A 21,211-nucleotide genomic window follows, 5' to 3' on the forward strand; every position below is an offset into this window, starting at 1 on the left:
ACACAGCCCAGTCCATCACGTGGACCCGTCTCCCATCCATTGACTCTGGCTGCACCTCCCCCTGCCTTGGGCAAGCGGGCAGCATAATCCAAGACCCCTCCCACTCTGGTTTTCTTTCTTCCAAACTCTTCCATCAGCAGAAGATACAAATGTTTGAGAACACTCACCAATAGATTCAAAAACAACTTCTTCCCCGCTGTTACCAGACTCCTGAATGGCCTTCTTATGGACTGAACTGATCTTTCTACGCATCTTCTCTACAGTTGTAGCACTATATTCTGCATGCTGCACCCGATGTCTTATGTTTATGTATTTACATTGTGTATTTACAGTATGTTCTATGTATTCATGTATGGAGCATTCTGTCTGGACTGTACACAGAACAATATTTTTCACTGAACCTCAGTGCATGTGACAATAAATAAATCAAATGCCTTGGCATTTTGAGGGTTTTAAACTATCATTTGTCAGTACTTCCCTGCTTATAACACACATGAGCTTTGCATTCTGAATTGCATTGGCACAATTAACAAAGCCATACCTCAAGAAATCATCTTAAGACTGCTTTCTCCCTGATTTCAATGTTTCTTTGTTTAAAACAATCCATTTTCCGTTCTTCCCAGTCCTGTTGCCTTGGTTGCTTGCAGCTAAAAAAATGGAGGAATGTGCATGATTTCACGCACAAGCAGACTCACAGGTTGCGTGACATAAGTGTACAAGCCAGGCGCGTGACCTGCTCACTGCCGCCGCATTCGGCCTAAAGACAGTATCGTTCCAAAAGCCGGTCGCGGCTGGTATTCTTAAAAGACGGTCACGATCGTGGGGTACTTCTCCCATGATCGGCAATGTCATGGTTGATCGCTCGGTGACACTCCCAACAGTCAGTGGAAATGACCGAATTAGGCTCCAATCTTCTAACCCCGCTGTAGCTCACTGAATTAATACAAAACTAACGAATACAACGGAAGAGTGAGTGAAGGCAACCTGGTGACAGTAACCACCACCTCGAGGAGTGGTGAAAAGGGGACACGGAGAATTCTCTTTTCTCCCACTCTTCTGGGTGGTGGTTACTGTCAGCAGTTCCTCTTTTCATCCACTCTTCTAGATGGTAAGAAGTCTTACAACACCAGGTTAAAGTCCAACAAGTTTGTTTCAAATCACTAGCTTTTGGAGCACTGCTCCTTCCTCAGCTGAAGGAAGGAGCAGTGCTCCGAAAGCTAGTGATTCAAAACAAACCTGTTGGACTTTAACCTGGTGTAGTAAGACTTCTTACTGTGCTCACCCCAGTCCAACGGCAGCATCTCCACATCACTTCGAGATGGAGGTTACTGTCTCTGGGTCGTCTTTTCTCTCACTGTTCTAACTGGAGGTTACGGACTCCAGGTCCTTTTTTCACTCACTCTTCTAGATATTGGTTCCTCTCTCCGGGTCGTCTTTTCACTCACTTTTCAAGATGATGATTACTATCTCCAGGTCCTCTTTTCACCCTTCTTCCGTTCTATTAGTCGGTTGGGCCTTAATTCAGTGAGCTGCAACAGGGTTAGGGGATTGGAGCCTCATCCACTCTATTTCCACTGACTCCCCTTGCAGTCCCCTCAACACTAAAATAAAAACTTACATTTATATTGTTTTCATGACTTCAGATGTTTTGAAATGCTACACGGCCAATGCAGCGCTTTTAAAGTGTAGTCACTGTAGGAAACGTGGCAGTCAGATTGAGCGCACCAAGGTCCTATGAACAGTAATATGATAATGACCAGATGATCTGCTTTGATGCTCTTCCTTGGAAAATGTTGAAATGGCAACTAATGCAGGTTTGGCATACAAGAGCTATTGTTAATTTGTTCTGAGTTCAGTGGTAAATAACCCTCGACAGTTTGCAACAAACCAACGTGTTGCTCGGCACCTGCAGCCATCAGGAACGTAACAGTCTCACTGCAAATGTTTTTTTAATATTTTTCATCGCAGTGGGAAAATGAGAGCTTGGGTGCATTGTTCAACTGTTGGAAAAACATAAGCACAGCACACAAATGGTCGGTGTAATTATGCTCATTAGAGTGTGACAGCTGTAACATAAACAATGACAAACACCTTTAACACAAACCAGATCCACACTGTTCATTATTTAAAGGAACTGCCAAACCCGTGTGCCAAACTGAAGGAAATACAGAAAAGCCTCCTTGAAGTGAGAGATGAAGATTAATTAATTACTTCAAAGCAACGGCCTTGTTTCGTGAATGATATTAATGATATCCAGGAAGAGTTTTGCCTCTTAGAAAATGAAGCACCTCTATGTCAGGCAAAGATATACTGTGCTTCAAAGGGAACCTTGAAGGGTTTGACCTGGAACTCAAAAGGAATTTGGTCTCAAGGTATTGGCTTTCAACTGCTGTGGGTCTTCAGATGGAGTACACACCTCTTATACAAGGGCCAGATTGTCTGAGGCACTGGGCGCACAGATGGTAAAAAAGTTATTAACTAGGACGAGTTCCAGTAACCACTCCATGTTGTAAAACTGTCAACAGCTTATGTCTCATGTTATGTTTAATGATCATTGTGCAGTAAGTTATACATTCCAGTATAATGACAGGGGAGATGCCCCATAATCATTTCATCAAAAAGGCAGAAAGTTGCTTTTGTCGTTACAATATATACAGAATAGAGAGCCAATATTCACTGCAATACATATGTGGCATACACAATCTGGAAACCACTTTAAATAGCTCAATTAATTCATCTGCTCATAACCTGGAGCTGGTTTCTCACCAATTCAACCTAGTTATTTTGATGGAGACACAGCTCATAGCAACTTTCATCTTACCCCACACCCTATGTCAACCAGATAACTCAAATAAAGGACAATGGAATGCCACGTGGAGTGTCTTTTTGAAAATGCACGGATACTTATACCAACCATGGGTTTGTGGGTAGTCCAGCTCTCGTCTCTGAAGGTTGTGGGTTTAATTTCCACGCCAAAGGCTGGATGACAAAAATGTAAGCTGACACACTCGTGCAGTACTGAGGGAGCTCTGCACTGTTGGAAATGCTGTCTTTGAGCTGAGGCATGATACAGCCCATCTGCCCTCTGTACTGGACATTTAAAGTGAGTAAGTGCTGTCTAGTAGTGTCAGAGCACCTCCAGGTATCATAAAATCACTTGCTACAGCATCAAACCATTAGCATGATCATTAGTTGATTATAATGGGATAAAATCAATGCAAAAATGGTTTCAATTTTCAAATGACGTCTCTTTGGGCGTATTGAAATAAGAAATGTTTTCTCTCCCAATAAGCTATTTGGGCTGGGGAGTCACTTGAAATGATCAGGATGGGATTGATAGACTTTAGTTTGGGAAGGGCACTGAAGGTTATAGAACCAAGGCGAGTAAACAGAAGATACAGAACAACCATACTCTTATTGTATGTGGGACAGATTTGAGGGGCTGAGTGGCCTCCTTCCAACCCTATCTGTTGTAAACCTGATCGGCATATATACACAACAGCTCAAATTCAGTGGATTCTGCGCAATTTAGCAGATCATGGTGCCTGCCTGTGCTCATTTTCAAGGAGTGGAAAATACCAAAGCTGGCCAGGGTATCGCCGCAGGGAGGATATTTCCATCTGGGAGTAGCTTGTTTAAATATTTATTTGAAATGGGTTAATAGCTTCTTTAAAACAGCAGCGAGAGGAATTTGGCACCTGAAGCTTTCAAACAACATCCCCACCCGTTAGCTTGAAAACCCAGTGAGCTATTAAACTACCTGTCATTAACAGACTGGTAGCAGTGGAGAACAACTGGAAAACATCATCAGAAATATAGTGGAGAGAAAAGCAAATTATACAGAAAACATGATAATGCATTTATATATTCGGACGGTACTGGACTAAGTACCAATATAATCGGTTGCGCAAAAAGTGACAAGCAAGTTTATATTTAAAAATATATTGGTATCTAAATCTTTGGTTGTGAAAACAGCAAATAGAGTTCATCAAATCTATTCTCTCAGAGATACAGCTGCACACTCGATAGGCATTAAAGACATGAGTTAATTATAGAGGCCAGCTCCATAAACAGCAGCGTTGATGTAAACACCAGCCTTTCCCCTTGAAATTTCATCTGTTCATTTCGAACCTAAGCAGCAATATTGTTTTAGGTGTTTTGGGTTTTTTTTCCCCTCTTGTTTAAAGCACAACGGAAACAGACTACAACCGAGAATGAATTAACTCCACATGACATCATTAAATGGTACATTATGACTCTCAGAGTCCAGATGTTGATGCTGGGGATGGGGGGGGGGGGGGGGGGGGGGGGGGGGGAAGAGGAGGGAACAAGGTTTTTCTACAATATATTAACCATTTAATACTCTGATTTGGTAACATGCGCATTTGTCTAAGTAAACACTCGACATCAGGTGGCATGGGAGCCTGGTGTGAAGGGGCAGGTATATGATTTTCAATTACAATTACATGAAAGAGTCGCTGCAATGAAGGTCTAATGGTGGTGATACTGTATCATTATTGCATACACTGCACTCAGGGTGTATATAAATATATCATTATCTAAGACACCAACTTTGATAAGGCAAAGAGATACGAGCTACTGAAGAAGGAGCTGTGTCAAGGCAATGGGGAATCATCACCTAAATGAGGCATTCGGCACTGAGGTTATGACTGGACAACCCAGAGTTTCTAATAGAAAATACATTTGACGCAGGTGGTTTAACTATTCTATTTTCCCTCTTTTTGCAACTGACTTAATTTAGGCACATATTATCATTATCATATTTCGTACACTCTGGTTTCTCTTCAGACTGTATAAATCTTTCACCTTTTCTTTGGTCGATGAAGATAAATAACTGTTGCTCTCATTGGACTGTTCAACTTAACTAGTTTCTCCCCGCCCCTCTCCTAACTCAGGGATAACCATAACCCCCTCCCCATCCATTGATCCGGGCCAAATAATTTCCCCTCCACAAACATTCCTGTTTTCGGAGTCTGCGGATTTTTCCTCTTCTGACTCATCCGCTCTGTGAAAAGTCTCGTATTAATTTCATCAATTAAAAAATTTGTGGAAGAGGAACTTGAAAAAGCCAACAGAATTGGTCCCAGGATGAGGGCTTCACTGGCGAGGCCAGAATTTATTCCCCATCCCTTGAGAAGTTGTTGAGCCACCTTCAACAGCTGCTACAGTCAATGTTGTGTAGTTACAGCCACAGTACTGTTAGGGACGGAGTTCCAGGATTTTTACCTCACGATAGCGAAGGAACACCGATATATTTGCAAGTCAGGAATGTGCATGGTTTGGAGACTAATTTGTAGTGAGTGGTGTTCCCATGCATCTGCTGAGGGCATGGGTTTGGAATGTGCTGTTGAAGGAGTCTTGGTGAGTTGCTGCAGAGCATCTTGTCGATGGTGCACACATTTGCCACTGTGTTCCTCTGGAGGTGGGGTAATTGTCGAAGGTGGTGGATGGGGTGCATCAAGTGGGCTGCTTTGTCTTGAACAATGTCAAGCTTCTCGGATGTTGTTGGAGATTCATTCATCAGACACGTGGGGACTATTCCATAACACTCCTGACTTGTGCTTTGTAGATGATGGACAGGCTTTGGGGAGTAAGGAGGTGAGTTACTCACTACAGGATTCCTAGCCTCTGATCTGCTCTTGTGGCCACAGTATTTATATGGCTAGTCCAGTTCAATTCCTGGTCAATGGTAATTCCCCAGGATGTTCATAATGGGGGATCCAGTGATGGCAATGACATTGAATATCATGGGCAGATGGTTAGATTCTCTCTTGTTAGAGATGGTTAGTGCCTAGCACTTGTGAGGCGTGAATGTGACTTGCCATTTATCAGGTCAAGCTTAAATGTTGAAAGGAATTTATGCTAGTGGGCACAAACTCCTTCAATACCTGAAGAAGGTAAATGGTCGGGAACTCTGTGCTACCATCAGTAAATATCCCCATTGCTGAGCTTCTGTTGGAGGGCAGGTCATTGAAGAAGGAGCTGAAGATGTTTGGGCCAAGGACACTACCTTGAGGAACTCCTGCAGTGTTATCTTGAGAACATCTGGGAGAATGTGAAAATCCCAGGAATTCCACCATCAATGTATTTTTCCGTTAGCTTCAATTATTTATGGTAAGTGGGCTCCTGAAAGTTACAGACTCTGACTGGCTGGGAGATAGAAAATGACCCACTGCTCTAGCATTTAAAAGCAATTGTTAAAGGGCCAAAGAGGTCAGCCAAGGGCAGGAAATCTGGATTTCATTACTTTACATGATGATGTAGAGTTTTGACTCCAGAGCGTACATTTGTTTTTCTGCCAAAATACCCACTCAGTAGACAGCCTGGACTTTCAACAGGGGCAGACATCCAGAGCAGGCCGCAGCCACACGTAAGAAGGCTGCAGCTCTTAGCGAGAGAACGTCCAAACCCCTGACCCTGAAGAGAGGGACTGACTTATTCCAAACACAAGGGATCCGATGGGAGTAGGGATGAGAATTTAATCCAAGGCAAAATGCAAAAGTAGGAATATTCCTGCTCCTCCTCAACCCACAGGTAGAGCTGTCAAGGCACTCACCGTCACCTTGAAGCACAGGGGCAAGGTAACGGTGAGTGCCTTGGCAGCTGTTGCAGCTCTCCCTTCAGGAAAACGGGTTCAATCAGAAGTTGTCAAGCCCATTAAAATGTTCACATTTCCAACCCGCCTCCAGGGAGTGGATTGGGTGCCTGGCCTTTGTTCTGCTCACAGAAACATAGAATTTACAGTGCAGAAGGAGACCATTTGGCCTATCGAGTCTATACCGGCCCTTGAAAGAGCACCCTACTTAAGCCCACACCTCCACCCTGTCCCCGTAACCCAGTAAACCCCTCCCCCCAACATTTGGACACTAAAGGGCAATTTAGCGTGGTCCCTGGAGCTGTGAAGCAACAGTGCTAACTACTATGCCACTCCTGTTTAATTAAGTGGGCAGTCTGGTGATTGGTTTAAAATTTAATAACCCACCTGACCCACAATCTACCCTTTTTGTGGAGTTAATATTCACTCCCCCACCCCCTTACACAGCCATGTTCCCAATGGCAGGATGTTCTGATTGGTGAGCTCTTTGCATTGGACAAAGCAAAAAAATAGTAGCTGATGTTGGTGCAGCTGTCAACGGCAAAACTAAAATCAAACAAATAAAAGCAAGATGACTTTGCAGTATATTATTACCACCTCATTTAAATATGGAACAGTTCCTTCAACTGCTCGAAATAAAACTACAAATTTCTATTATACAGAGGTGCATTCCATCACTTAATCTGAGATTGACATCAAAGATAAATGGGGTGGGAGGCATTGAGATCACACTCCAACCTCATTCCCAGGTAACTTCAAAGCTATCACCTGTTGCAGTTGTCTGTCCCTGACACCTTTCCCATCCTAACCCCACCAGCCTAGGCCAATTTCCACACACCCACTATCCTGGAAAGGTGTTGGAGATCTTCCGTCCTCTAATTTATTCTTGACTGCAGAGAGGTCTGTGGTCATTGTAATGGGGCTGTCTCAAGCACTGGACATGCCAATCCCTGAGCACTTTGTTATGGGCACCGAGACTTTGTGAGTGGTTCAAAGAGACACGATGAGGCAGGTTCCCTTAAGTCTAAGCACTTAGTTATATAGCAAAGGACAGGCACATACAGATTGTTTCCCCTTCAATGGGGGCAAAGAGGCCACCTTTGTGGAGGTGGATCAGACAGCACAGCAAACATAGGGCAGAAGGATGTACACACTTGGAAAAAGGAGAAGTTCCGGACTAATGTCAGAAAGTAATTATGCCTTCTATAAAAGATTAATCATCACTTGCTACTTCTCAATAAAGGCCTGTTAAATCTCCAGACAGCAGACCTCAGGGCTTGTTCCATGCTTGTCCAGCATCCATCCCAACACATGGCCATGTAATTTTCCTCTCAATATACTATCTGAACAAAGTCATATTTGAATTGCTTCTCAAGCAGCCTATTAGTGTCCATTCATTCAGAGAAGAGATTGGCAACAGCTGCAGCCTCTGTGTGTTTCCGTAGAGTGTGTGTGTTTCCTGCACTGGTTTCCATGTGCGTAATCTGTTTTTCATACACTTATGGGACAATTTAGTACAAGATTTTGGACGAAACTTTAAACCGAGGCAGTATCTTACCCCAAGGTCGATGTTAAAGTTCCCAAGGCACCAGTCAAACAAGAGCAGGAGAATAATCCTGGTGGCCTGGCCAATATTCAGCTCTCTACCAACATTACTCAACTTATTGCTTTTTGTGGCACCTTGCTGGACATGAATTAGCTGCTGTGTTTCCTACATTACAACAGTGCCTGTACTTTAAAAAGTACTTAATTGGTTCAAAGCACTTTGGGATGCCTTGGGGTAGATAACAGGTGCAGCAGAAATCCAAATCCTTTTTCATTTACAATGCTTGAGCGCACAGAAGGCAAGATAAGGTCCATTCTTCCTTGGTCACTTTGGACACCAGCACTCTCAATCCACTTGAATCAATACAATCACTGATAAACGTCACTCCCCATTCTGCTTCAGGTCCAACCATTCCCTACCCTGCCTCATGTCCGCACTCTTCCCTAGTGCAGCATGATGATACCAATCCATTCAGGCCAACACAACTTTCACCCCTGCTCACCAATTAAAGAAAGGCCATCTCTAATTTATATGATGTCATTCACAACCAGCAGGGTGTAAAAGTCCTTTACAGCCAATGGCGAACTTTTAAAAAAACGTGGCCACTGTTATAATGTGGGAAACACAGGAACCACAGAGCAAAATCCTGCAATATCAATGTGATAATGACTAGACAATCTGTGTGTGGGATGTTGGTTGAGGAATAAATACTGATCAGAATGTTGGGGAGAACTCACATGATCGTCTTGAAAATGATGCCACGAGGGCAGCACGGTGGCGCAGCGGTTAGCACTGCTGCCTCATGGCGCCGAGGTCCCGGGTTCGATCCCGGCCCCGGGTCACCATTTGTGTGGAGTTTGCACATTCTCCCCGTGTCTGCGTGGGTCTCACCCCCCACAATCCAAAAGGGACGTCAAGCCTCAGTTTAATCTCTGATCCGAAAGACAGCAGCTGCAATGTTTCAGGCCCGTTCGCTGTGGGCGCAAATCCCATAATGGCTGCAAACTCTTGGGCGAGGCTGGTTTAGCTCACCAGGCTAAATCGCTGGCTTTTAAATCAGACCAAGCAGGCCAGCAGCACGGTTCGATTCCCGTACCAGCCTCCCCGGACAGGCGCCGGAATGTGGCGACTAGGGGCTTTTCACAGCAACTTCATTGAAGCCTACTCGTGACAATAAGCGATTTTCATTTTTCATTTAAAAAGTATCCGCTGGCCAGCTGCAGATGGGAGGGTGGTTAAAGGGTGCTGGGTGTTTGGGGGGTGGGGGTTTGGGGGGTCAGCCCAGGATGGGGTCGCGATTGGTGTCTGTTGTCCTAAAGTATGCAGTGCATTGCTCTCAAAAGCCCTTCACAGCCCAGAATAAATGAAAAGGTACAAAACAGAAAATGCTGGACTATCTCAGCAGGTGTGACAGCATCTGTGGAGAGAGAACGGAGCAAATGGGCGCGATCGTATGGCCTCATCGTGCCCAACTCCGCTATTTACGACACTCGAGATGCCTCACAAGATCTCATTAGATCTTGAGAGACGTTGCGATCTGAATCTCGCCCTCACTGGGCTGGATCCAGATTTGCATATTTAAGAGAGCTGTAAGCTTCACTTAAATGTCTGCACTGGAATATCCCAAAGCCGGGAACCGATACCCGAGCCTGACAGACCTCGACATGGCACTAGTTTCCACAAATGTGGTCAAGGCCGAACAGTACTTGGGTGTGGTCTCCCAGGTGATCGGCGGCCCCTGGTGGTCGGGTTCTAGGCAGGGTGATACCCTGTCATCCCCCGCTGCCACCCAGCAAGCCCGTTTGATAGCGGGGTCATTCTCGGCGCTGCAGGCTCTGAGAAACACCCCGCTATTCGCGCCCAGAACTGGACTCTTTCTGGGTTAAATCATGCCCAACTTTTCGAATCTGAATGACTCTGTCAAATCTTAAAGACAAAGCTTTGATAAAGAGTCATCTAGGCTCGAAACGTTAGCTCAATTCTATCTCCACAGATGCTGTCAGACCTGCTGAAATTTTCCAGCATTTTCTGTTTTTGTTTCAGATTCCAGCATCCGCAGTAATTTGTTTTGCTCTATATGAATGAAAAAGGCTTTCTGTTTTCCCAGCTGCTGACTGCCCTGAGTGATTCTTGAGGAAGGCTTTCTGTTTTAAAACCTTTTCACTGCCACAAATAAATCTTCAGCCTTTGTGACAAAGAAGTGAGAATAAGTGCACATATATCATTTGCCAGTGGCCTGGGGGTATAGCCTGACTGGGGGAGTGGGGCTCGAAACCCTGAAGGAGGGGGGGAGGGAGTGATGACACAGAAGGAGAGAAGGCAAAAGGGTGATGATCAGGCCGGGTCAGGGGGCTCATCTAACTAATAGGCCATCATCATTCAAGCCTCACCAAAGTCAGCTGGCCACTGTCAAAAAGTCAAGGAGAGGTTGGAAAACTCATGTGTCGAGAATAAAGGTTGGGTGCTGGGCATTGGGAGGCAAAGTGAGGGAAAGCAGCTGATAGCACACACCTCTCCTGGAAACATGCTGCCTAAAACTCCTATGCTGTTGATATCAAGGCAGGGAACAACCAGACCGGAGCCCATATGCGGCCCTGAAGGGGCGATGGCAGTGACCGTGGCTGATCAAGTGATGATTTTGGATGGACAGCAGATGAGTGAGTACTGGCTGCCGAAGGCGGTGTAGCATTGACAGCTCCCAAGACCAGGATGACAAGGGGTGTTGGGAGGGTTTGAAGGTAACGAGATGCAACACCAACCTGACTGTCTTTCCCTCCTCTCCCAGCGCACCGATATTTGTCGGGATGGAGCCAGTGGAATTGGCTATTATACTTATCACAGCACTGGAGGAGGACAGACTCTAGCGGTTAAGAGATGCCAAATGCAGGGAGGACCCAGCACCAGGAGGCCAGAGGGGCCACTTGGTCTTGGCTGATGATCCCAAATCAAAGGCCTGAGACTGATGGAGAGTTCAGTATAATGAGGCACACAGTGCCACCTGGTCAATTATAGAGCGGTGCATTGGCATATTGAAGATGCACTTCCACTGCCTCAACAGGTCCAGTGGGGCCCTTCAGTACAGTTTCCAGAGGATCACTCACAGACAGGTGGCAGTCATAATTTAACGGAGTGAAATGCAAAAATCTTCACACAAGTAACAAAAAAATCCAGGAAATGACTGAAAGAAATCAATGTGCATAGAACATGAAAGTGATCTGAGGTCCCGGTTGAGAATAAATTGAAGTCTTCGCTCAGTGGCAGCAGGATAGCATAGTGGGTAGCACTATGGCTTCACAGCTCCAAGGTCCCAGGTTCGAATCCTGCTTGGGTCACTGTCTGTGTGGAGTCTATACGTTCTCCCTGTGTCTACGTGGGTTTCCTCCGGGTGTTCCGGTTTCCTCCCACAAGTCCCAAAAGATGTGCTTGTTAGGTGAACTGGACTTTCGGAATTATCCCGCTGTGTACCCGAACAGGCGCCGTAATGTGGCGATGAGGGGCTTTTCACAGTAACTCCATTGCAGTGCTAATGTAAGTCTACTTGTGACACTAATAAAGATTATTATCTGTCACTTCTTATCTGTTATCTGGCAGTGAGTACAGCAAATCAGCTATTGATGCTGGGATCTGTTGGAAGGTCAATTTTGTGTTAAATGAATGAAGTAATCCCGATACCAAGAATACTGTGTCTAGTTGTGGTCGGTCACCACATTCCAATAAAGGAGACTGCAGCTATTGAAAGGGTGCAGAAGACAGTGGCCAGATAGACTGAGGGATGGAAGGAATGGAATAAGAGGATAGATTGCCTAAAATGTACATCAATCACACCTTAGGCCTCAATGGGATGTCCATGAGGCCTCCACCATCCACTAATTTTCAACCAGCAGCCACTATATTTTTCCAAGCAAGAAATGATCTGCAGAAGCTGAGTTTTCCCCCCCTCCCCCACCTCACCGGTAGAGCACAGAAAAGGGCAGGTTTGGAAAAACTGGTCTCAGGCTCCATCTGCTCTTCATTCTTTCTTTCATGTTCCCTAATCAGTTCCATATGTTCACAGAAAAAGCTCGACATGAGTAAGGTCAAAGCTTCAAGAAACTCAGGCAAGAACAAAGCCCCTATTTTATAGATCTCTTCGGCTGCCACTGTGGCACATGTGTTTCTAGACTTTAGTTCGCTGAAAACGTAGCGGTTTACGTGGTGTTTGCTGTCTGGCAATGCTATGGTGCAGGCGTTCGTGGTTTGCATTTATCAACGAACGTTCGTGAAGCCAGCAATAAATTGGACAGTCGTACCAAAGCCTGCTGCTGTAACCCAGAGGGAATATGGTCTGTGCCTGTCCAAAAGTGAGCGGAGCTCAGCTGACAACATCAGCCTTTTGGGATCATCTCCTGACCTGCCAATCCATTGCAGGGTCGCAGCAATCCTGGAATATCAAGCATCAGCAGTCAGTCAATAGTCACAGGTTTCTGCTAGAGCACGAACATATTTTCCATGGGGTGGGAGAGAAAAGTCATGATGATGTGGTGAGGCAGGCAGGAGGTGTATCTAAAGTATCGAAACATAAGGGCCATTTACAAATGGTAAACAACAGCCAGTTCCAGGCTTGCCACTCCCATTCCCAGAGTCCACGAATTTTTCTGGTAGCGAAGGAATTTCCCCAGCTACACATGGAAATCCGTGCCCCAGTCAGATTTTCCAAATTATTGCTGTACTTTCGACTCATTCACATGATAGGTGCCCCTGGCTAGGCCTGCGGTTATTGCCTATCCCTAATGACCATCAAGAAGGTGGTGTTGAGCCCCCACCATGAGCCACTGCCGTCCACTTAGTGCAGTTACACCTACAGTGCTGTTAGGGAGGGAGTTACAGAATTTTCCCAATGAACCTGAAGGAATGGTGGTATATTTCCATGTTAGGATGATGGTAAGCCTGGAGGAGAACTTGCGGGTGATGGTGTTCCCATGTGCTGCTCATCCTTCTAGATGGTCGAGGTCACAGTCTTGGAACGCGATGTTGAAGGAGCCTTTGTGAAGGCAGTGCATTTCTGTAGATGGTGCACATTGCTGCCACTGTGCACCAGTGGTGGATGAAATAAACATGAAGGTGGTGGAAATGGTGCTAATTAAATGGGGTGCTTTTTCCTGGATAGTGCCGAGCTCCTTGAGTGTTGGAACACCACTCATCCAGGCAAGTAAGAGTGTTTCATCACACTCCTGGTGTACAGGGATCGTGGACAGGTTCTGGGGGAACAGGTGGTGAGTTATTCCCTGCAGAAATTCCATCCCCTTACCATATCTTGTAACCAAAGTGTTGATATCCAGTTCACTTTCTGGACAACAGTAACCCCCAGGAATTTGACAGTGCAGGATTTAGCAATGGTAATGCCATCCAATATCATGGAAAGAAGGTTAGAATCTCATTGGAGATAGTCATTGTTGCATAAATGTCAGTTGCCACTTCTAAGTCCAAGCTTGAATATTGTCCAGGACTTGCTGCTGTTTGGACACGGACCGCTTCGGTATCCGAGGAGCCGCGAATGGTGCTGAACATTGTGCAATCATCAGTGAACATCCCCACTTCTGACCTTGGAATCGAAGGAAGGTCGTTGATGAAACTGCTGATATTGGTTGGGCCTAGGGCACTACCCTGAGGAACTCACCCCAAGACTGAGATGATTTGACTTCCACCAACCACAACCATCTTCCTTTGTGTTAGATATGACTCCAACCAGTGGAGAGCTCCCCCCACTCCTCTGCTTCCCATGGACTTCAGTTTTGCTAGATCTCCTTGATGGCACTGTATAAGGGCATCAGTCTTCTTCAGTGTCTGTCTCAGTGAGAGGAAAGCATAGCACCCGGGGGAAACCCACGCAGACACAGGGAGAAAGTGCAAACTCCACACAGATGATCACCCAAGACTGGAATTGAACCCAGGCCCCTGGCACTGTGAGGCAGCAGTGTAAACCACTGTCCTACATTGTGATGCATGGCAAGCCCAAGTGAATAATTCAGCTGATTCACAAAGTATTGGGAAATTTAGCACTATACATCATTTCGGCATTAACCCCAGTCAAAAGAAAAGGCTGAGGTGGCAGTGAAAATCCCCAAAGGAATCGTCAAGAAATCAAGCAAATCTAGCACAGACGTAATTTCAGTGCTCATGTTTGGCTATTAGAGCACTTCTCGTGTCTTGCGCAGAGTCGATTCAATTCCTTAATGGCTTGCATGGATGCGATTCAGCATCTCTCCTCTCATCTCCTTAGGAATGTTACTCCAGATGCCATCTTAAGCTGCCCTTTCATCTAGGTCAAAGTATTCGTTCAAGGCTTTCAAAACCTTTGTCGTCTTTTTTCCTTTGTTCGTCGGTTAGATTTTGGGTTGTATACATAGAACAGTACAGCACAGAACAGGCCCTTCGGCCCTCAATGTTGTGCCGAGCCATGATCACCCTACTCAAACCCACGTATCCACCCTATACCCGTAACCCAACAACCCCCCCCCTTAACCTTACTTTTATTAGGACACTACGGGCAATTTAGCATGGCCAATCCACCTAACCCGCACATCTTTGGACTGTGGGAGGAAACCGGAGCACCCGGAGGAAACCCACGCACACAGGGGGAGGACGTGCAGACTCCACACAGACAGTGACCCAGCCGGGAATCGAACCTGGGACCCTGGAGCTGTGAAGCATTTATGCTAACCACCATGCTACCCTGCTGCCCTATATACACTTTGTAGCAGTCCCTCTCCAAGCAGTTTCAGAAATGTAGCTACACTCATGAGTTCAGGATTGTTAATGAAGTCCGTTGCAATCTCATAGTTTTGCCATTGTAAGTGAAAAAGATTTCAATTTTGTTGTGTATCACATTTCATGTCTATTGGAGCTCAGTGTTTGCTTGCAAACTTTAGGATGTAATAACCTTCCTTTTGTCTTTGCTTTTCCTTTGTCTTTTTTTTATAGCTTTCGGCAGGTTTGAACTTTTCTGCGTGCCTTTCTGAGCTGCGTGTTCTCTATAACCAGTATTTTACTTGCAGCCATTGTGTACTTTTCCTTTGTCCTCATTTCAGCAGCTTTTGTGCAGATTTGAGTTTGTGTACCCAGGTTCTCAGTGTCTTCCCTGCAGCACCTTCAGGATTCAAAAATCTGTTTATCGCCACTTCCGGACACAAAAGAAAGCAGTCTTCTTCAGTGTCTATCTCAGGGAGTGGTTTCATTAAACTGAGCAGAAATATCAGCCCACATAGCCTGCCTTATGGCAGAATCACATGGCTATAGCAAGCCAGATCGGACATGTTGCATTCCAAATCCCAAACCGCCACACTCGGTCAAGTGCAACCTTCATGTCAAGGACAGTCACTCTCACCTCACCACTTGAGTTCAGTTCTTTTGTCCATATTTGGACCAAGGCTGTAATGAGGTCAGGAGCTCAGTTGCCCTGGAGGCGCACAGAATGAGCATCAGTGAACAGGTTATTGCAGAGTAAAGGCTACTTTATTGCACTGTCAGAAAGGAGGTATTGCAGAACAATGGTAGCATCCTACATCTGGACCAGAAGTTCTGGCTTCAAGTCCAATGCCAGGACCTGTTGGTCATAGAAGGAGCATTCATAATGTGGTTCAGCGGGCTAATAGTAAGCTTGGGAATCCTCCACCATGTTCCCCACTATGCCCAAATTGTGGGGAAAAAAGTTTTTTTTTAAAAATTGCACAGACAACAAACATTTCCATCACTTTGCTGATCGAGAGTAGACTAATGGAGCAGTAATTAGCCAGATAGGATTTGTCTTCCTTTTTTGGGAATGGAACATACAGGGGCAATTTTCCACATTGATGAGTAGATGCCAGTGTTGTAGTTGTACTTGGACAGCTTAGCTAAGTGTCATGTGAGAGTAACTTTAAGAAATGGGCGTTTAAGAAATGTACCTTTAAGAAATGGGTGTTTATCAGTGATGTCAGAGTGTGGGTGGAGCTGGGCTGTCTGTCAGCTTTTTACTTTCGTTTTATGCTGTTTGCTGCAGGGCGTGTTTTAGTTTCATTTTCAGTGTTGGAGCTGAAGCCAGACAAAGCAGGTGCACTGTTGATCTCTCTACCATGAAAAGACTATCTCTTGATCATTTGGTGAATTCAGAATTATAAATGTTCTCCGTAGTGAATGTAAACCTAATGTGCTTCTGTTAAAAGGTGTTTCTTTTGTCTTCTGGATGTTGTTTGGGAAGTTATTAAGGATTAGTTGGTGTTGTATTCTTTGGGGATTATACTTGAATTGATGGTTGGTAAGATGTTCACTGTATGTTTTAAAAAGGTTAACTTGAGTTCATAGAATAAACATTATTTTAATTTAAAAGTACTGTAAAGCTCTGTTTGCACCATATCTGTAGAGTGCTCCCCATACCACAATCTATTAAAAGTCGTGGGTCAGATGAACTCCATGATACACTTTGGAGTTCTCTAAACCCTGGCCCATAACATAATGGTGTAGTTAGTTCTGGAAGAACATGTTTTAAATACTATTGCTGGAGTTTTGTCAGGGTCCATTGCCTTTGTAGTATCCAATGTCTTCAGCTGTTTTTTTGATATCACATGGTGTGAATCGAATTGTTTGAAAACTGGCATCTTGTGATGCTGGAGATCTCCAGAGGAGGCCGAGATGGATCATCCACTCAGCACTTCCGGATGAAAGTGGCGGCAAACACTTAAACCTCATCTTTTTCACTGTGTGCTTCTGTTAAAAGGTGTTTCTTTTGTCTGCCTCCCATCCATTGACTCCATTTACACCTCCCGCTGCCTGGGGAAAGCGGGCTTACTCACTCTTCCAACTTCTTCCATCGCCAGGAGATACAGAAGTCTGAGAACACGCACGAACAGACTCAAAAACAGCTTCTTCGCCACTGTTACCAGACTCCTAAATGACCCTCTTATGGACTGACCTCATTAACACTACACCCTGTATGCTTCATCTGATGCCGGTGCTTATGTAGTTACATTGTATACCTTGTGTTGCCCTATTATGTATTTTATTTTATTCCCTTTTCTTCCCATGTACTTAATGATCTGTTGAGCTGCTCACAGAAAAATACTTTTCACTGTACCTCGGTACACGTGACAATAAACAAATCCAATCCAATCCAATACCACTGAGGATGGGGATATTTGTGGAGCCTCTTCCTCCAGTGAGTTATTTAATTGTCCACCATCACAACTGTATGTGATAGGACTACAGAACTTAGAACTGATCTGTTGGTGGTGGAATTGCTTCGCTCTGTCTATCACTCTTGCTTATGCTATTTGGCATGAAAGTAGTCCTGTTTTGTAGCTTCACTACTTTTAGGTAGGCCTGGTGTTGCTCCTGGCCTGCCATCCTGCACCCTTCATTGAACCAGGGTTGATCTCTGGGATTGGTGGCAATAGTAGAGTGGAGGATATGTTGGGCCATGAGGTTACAGAATGTGGTCAAGTATAATTCTTCTGCTGATGGCCCATAGCACCCCATGGATGCCCAATTTTGAGTTGCTAAATCTGTTTGAAATCTATCCAACTCAGCTCAGAGGTAGTGCAACACAACATAATGGAGGGTATCTTCAATGTCTCCCTTGAACATGGTACCTCAGCTCCACAAGAACTGTACGGTGATAACTCCTACCAACATTGTCATGGAAAGATGCATTTGTGACAGATAAATTGGTGAGGCCAAGGTCAAGTAGGATTTTCTCTCTTGTTTGCTCCCTCACCGCATATCTAAGAACCAGTCCATTTGGCCTTAGCCAACTTGGTCAGTAGTGGTTATACTGAGCCACTCTTATTGATGGTTACTGATGCCTCTGACCCATAGTGCATTTTGTGCCCTTGTCACCCTGAATGCTTCCTCCAAGCAGTGCTCAACATGGAAGAGTGTTGATTCATTGGCTGAGGGTGGATTACATGGTAATCAGCATTGGTTTCTTTGTCCATGTTTGACCTGAAGCCATGAGACTTCATGGAATTCAGAGTCAACGTTGCAGACACCCGGGGCAACTCCCTCCTGACTGTATACCACTGAGTTGTTACCTCTGTCGGTGAGACAGTGATGCTGGTGTTTGTAAGGTATGATTCTATGAGTATAACTGTCAGGTTGTTGCCTGACTAGTCTGTGGGACAGTCTCCCAATATTGGCACATGCACCCAGATGTTGGTAAGGAGGACTTTTCAGGGTCGACAAGGCTGTATGTGCACTTGTCATTTCTGGTGCCTTGGTCAACGCTGGGTTTAATTCATTTTACACTTCTTAATGGTTCGATATAACTGAGTGTTTTGCTAAGCCATTTCGGAGGTCATTAAGAGCCAGCCACATTATTTTAATGGTGACCACAAAACCATTGTCGATTGTCGTAAAAATCCACCTGGATCACTAATGTCCTTTAGGGAAGGAAATCTGCCGTTCTTATCTGGGTCTGGCCTACATGTGACTCCAGACCCAGATAAGAACGTCAGATTTCCTTCCCTAAAGGACATTAGTGATCCAGATGGATTTTTACGACAATCGACAATGGTTTTGTGGTCACCATTAAAATAATTTTTTATTCCAGATTTATTGATGAATTTAATGGTGAGATTTGAAGCAGGGTGTCCACAGCATTAGCCTGGTCCTCTGGATTACTAGCCCAGTATTATTACCCCTACGTCACTTCCTCCCTTTGCCTACCCAGTGGGTAATTTTATGGCTGTTGACGACCTCAGCACGAGATGAATTCTTCGTCGACAGCACGGCTGCATATAATCCATCCACTCTCCAAGTGGAACTGATGATAGAGAATTGCACATTGGAACAGGATGTAGCCATTTAGCACCATCCCACCATTGATAGAGATATGGCTGATCAGCAATTATACCTAACTTTGTCACATAGCCCTTAATCATTCAGAAACATCTATCACCAGTGCAGCAAAAGATGGCACTTTTCCCTGATTCCCTGCCGCAGTTGTTGCCTGGCTGCTTTATGGCTTTCATTTTCCAGCCACTATTGGTTTCATCCTTGTTATTCTGAACGTTCATTACTGCCACCGCACAGTATTATCATAAATGGTCCCTATGTGCTTAACACAAACTATTGGAAGCAAGGCCTCTGGGAACATTGAAGCATTTATTAATTATATGCAATTATATAATGAGATGAATAAGCATGAGGATCCTTCTAGAACTGATTCTCTCTGAGTTCTAGTGACACGTGATTTGATATCACTGATGATGTATGTTAGCGATCAGAATTCTAGCTGTTGACCCTTTATACTATACTGCCCATCACTAACTCGCACCAAGTCCTATTCATCCATCACCTATGCTCATTGATTTACCTTGGCTCCTAGTCAGACAATGTCTCGATTTTAAAATTATCAGTCCGGTTTTCAAATCACATCACAAACTCTCTGCAATGTCCTCCCGGTCCACAACCTTACCCTCACCTTTGATCTCTGCGCTCCTCCAGTTCTGCCCTATTGACCGTTCTCAATTTTAACTTTAGCCGTGCCTTCAGCTGCTGAGGCCTGAAGCTCTGAAATTCCCTCTTGAATGCTCTCCACTCCTCTCCCTCGCTTTTATCATTCCAGTCTCTTCTTAAGGCCTTGCATTTTGAGGTTATCTGGCCTCGCATTGCATTTGTGTCTTGGTCTCAAACTTGGTCCCACAACTTTACTGTGAACGCCTTGAGATGTTTTATTACAGGTGATATATAAATGCAAATTGTTGGTTCTGGTTAGATGCCGGTTCATTTGTCCCTTTTATCTATTTCCTCTCCTTCCCCCTCTGTAAAAATTCTTGAGATGCGCATTAAAAGTGCAAGTTGCTGCTTCATAAAAATAGAACCCAACGATCACCTGGCAAACTGGTTCCCCGCAGCTCACTCCTGGCGCATAAGGCAAATTGGCTGTGCAAAACATGTTTTAGGAGGTTTAATTGTGAATCCTCTTTGGAAGTGTGGAGACTGATGCTGTTTTTCCACAGATACATTCATAAGCAAGTGTAATTTTAACCCGTTTATAAAAATAGCTGTTACAGTGTAAAGCTTCCTTCTTTTTTAAGGTGCTTTACCATTCCATTTATTTACAACTGATTTTTTTTTAAGCAGGAGACAGGTGGAGAAGGGACTGTGAAGGGATTTTCCAGCTCTGTCGTGGCGGGAACTGCCGTGGGGTTTGGGGGCCAGGGAGCCAGCAGAAAGTCCATCGACAGTCAGCGAGAGCGGACCATTCCAGTAGTGGACGCGGTCAGAAAATCCTGCCCAGTGTGAGTTACGATAAAATTCCAACCACAATAACGTTGCTGTTAAGGTGAGCACTGTGTAAATTTACCTCCATCTCTTTGCAAAAGGTTGCATTGCTCCCAAAAAGAATCTGGCACTGTTCATCGGCACTATAATGCATTCCGGGCAGCTTGGGTGGTAGTCGCATTATATGGTGACTTCTTGGGTCAGTTACCAAGAGGCAGGCACTGACTTTTGACCTGTTAACAACAACAAAGGCAAAGTCTTAATTATGTTTAGGGTTGTAAAGTGAGTTAAGCAAAACACTTATCAAGTCCCACCATTTCATTAAATCATGGCTGATCTGTATCTCAGCTCCAACTGTTCCAATACCTTTACTAGTCTTCCCGAGCAAAAATCTATCAAACCTAGTTTGAAATTTTCAGCTATTCCTCGACCTCTTTTGAGAAAGTGTGTTCCAGATTTCCACTACAGGAAAAAGGTCTCCCTGACATCACCCCGAATGGCCGAGAGCATCAATCATGTGGGATTTTTATTAGATACCTAGTAAGCACAGGACAAACTAGAAATATGTGTATCTCTTGTGGTTATCTACATTAACCGTATAAATAGTGCAGTTGCTTCTTCATTCAGTGTGTTGAACAACACAACCACCCATGGTGATTCTGGATTTCATCTTTCTGTAATGACATTCAAGAGGTTCGAGGAATCAGTGCTCCTTATATCATTAGAACTGGACTATGAGGGTTAGGAACAAGGACAAGAGAGCCATAAACTGAACAAGATATTAGATTAATTTGTTGGAGCACAAAATGATT

At 44.7% G+C, this 21,211-nt stretch overlaps 1 protein-coding gene across 1 annotated transcript in view; it reads right to left on the reverse strand.

The window, feature by feature from the left end:
* The window catches only part of adamts17 (ADAM metallopeptidase with thrombospondin type 1 motif, 17), a 584,360-nt gene that overhangs the window by 266,510 nt on the left and 296,639 nt on the right, over positions 1-21,211 (reverse strand). The window contains 1 exon segment of the mRNA XM_038813320.1: positions 20,482-20,632. Within this exon segment, the coding sequence (XP_038669248.1) occupies positions 20,482-20,632 (151 nt within the window).

This window comes from Scyliorhinus canicula, chromosome 12 (genome assembly GCF_902713615.1).
Source record: "Scyliorhinus canicula chromosome 12, sScyCan1.1, whole genome shotgun sequence".
Lineage (NCBI taxonomy): Eukaryota > Metazoa > Chordata > Chondrichthyes > Carcharhiniformes > Scyliorhinidae > Scyliorhinus > Scyliorhinus canicula.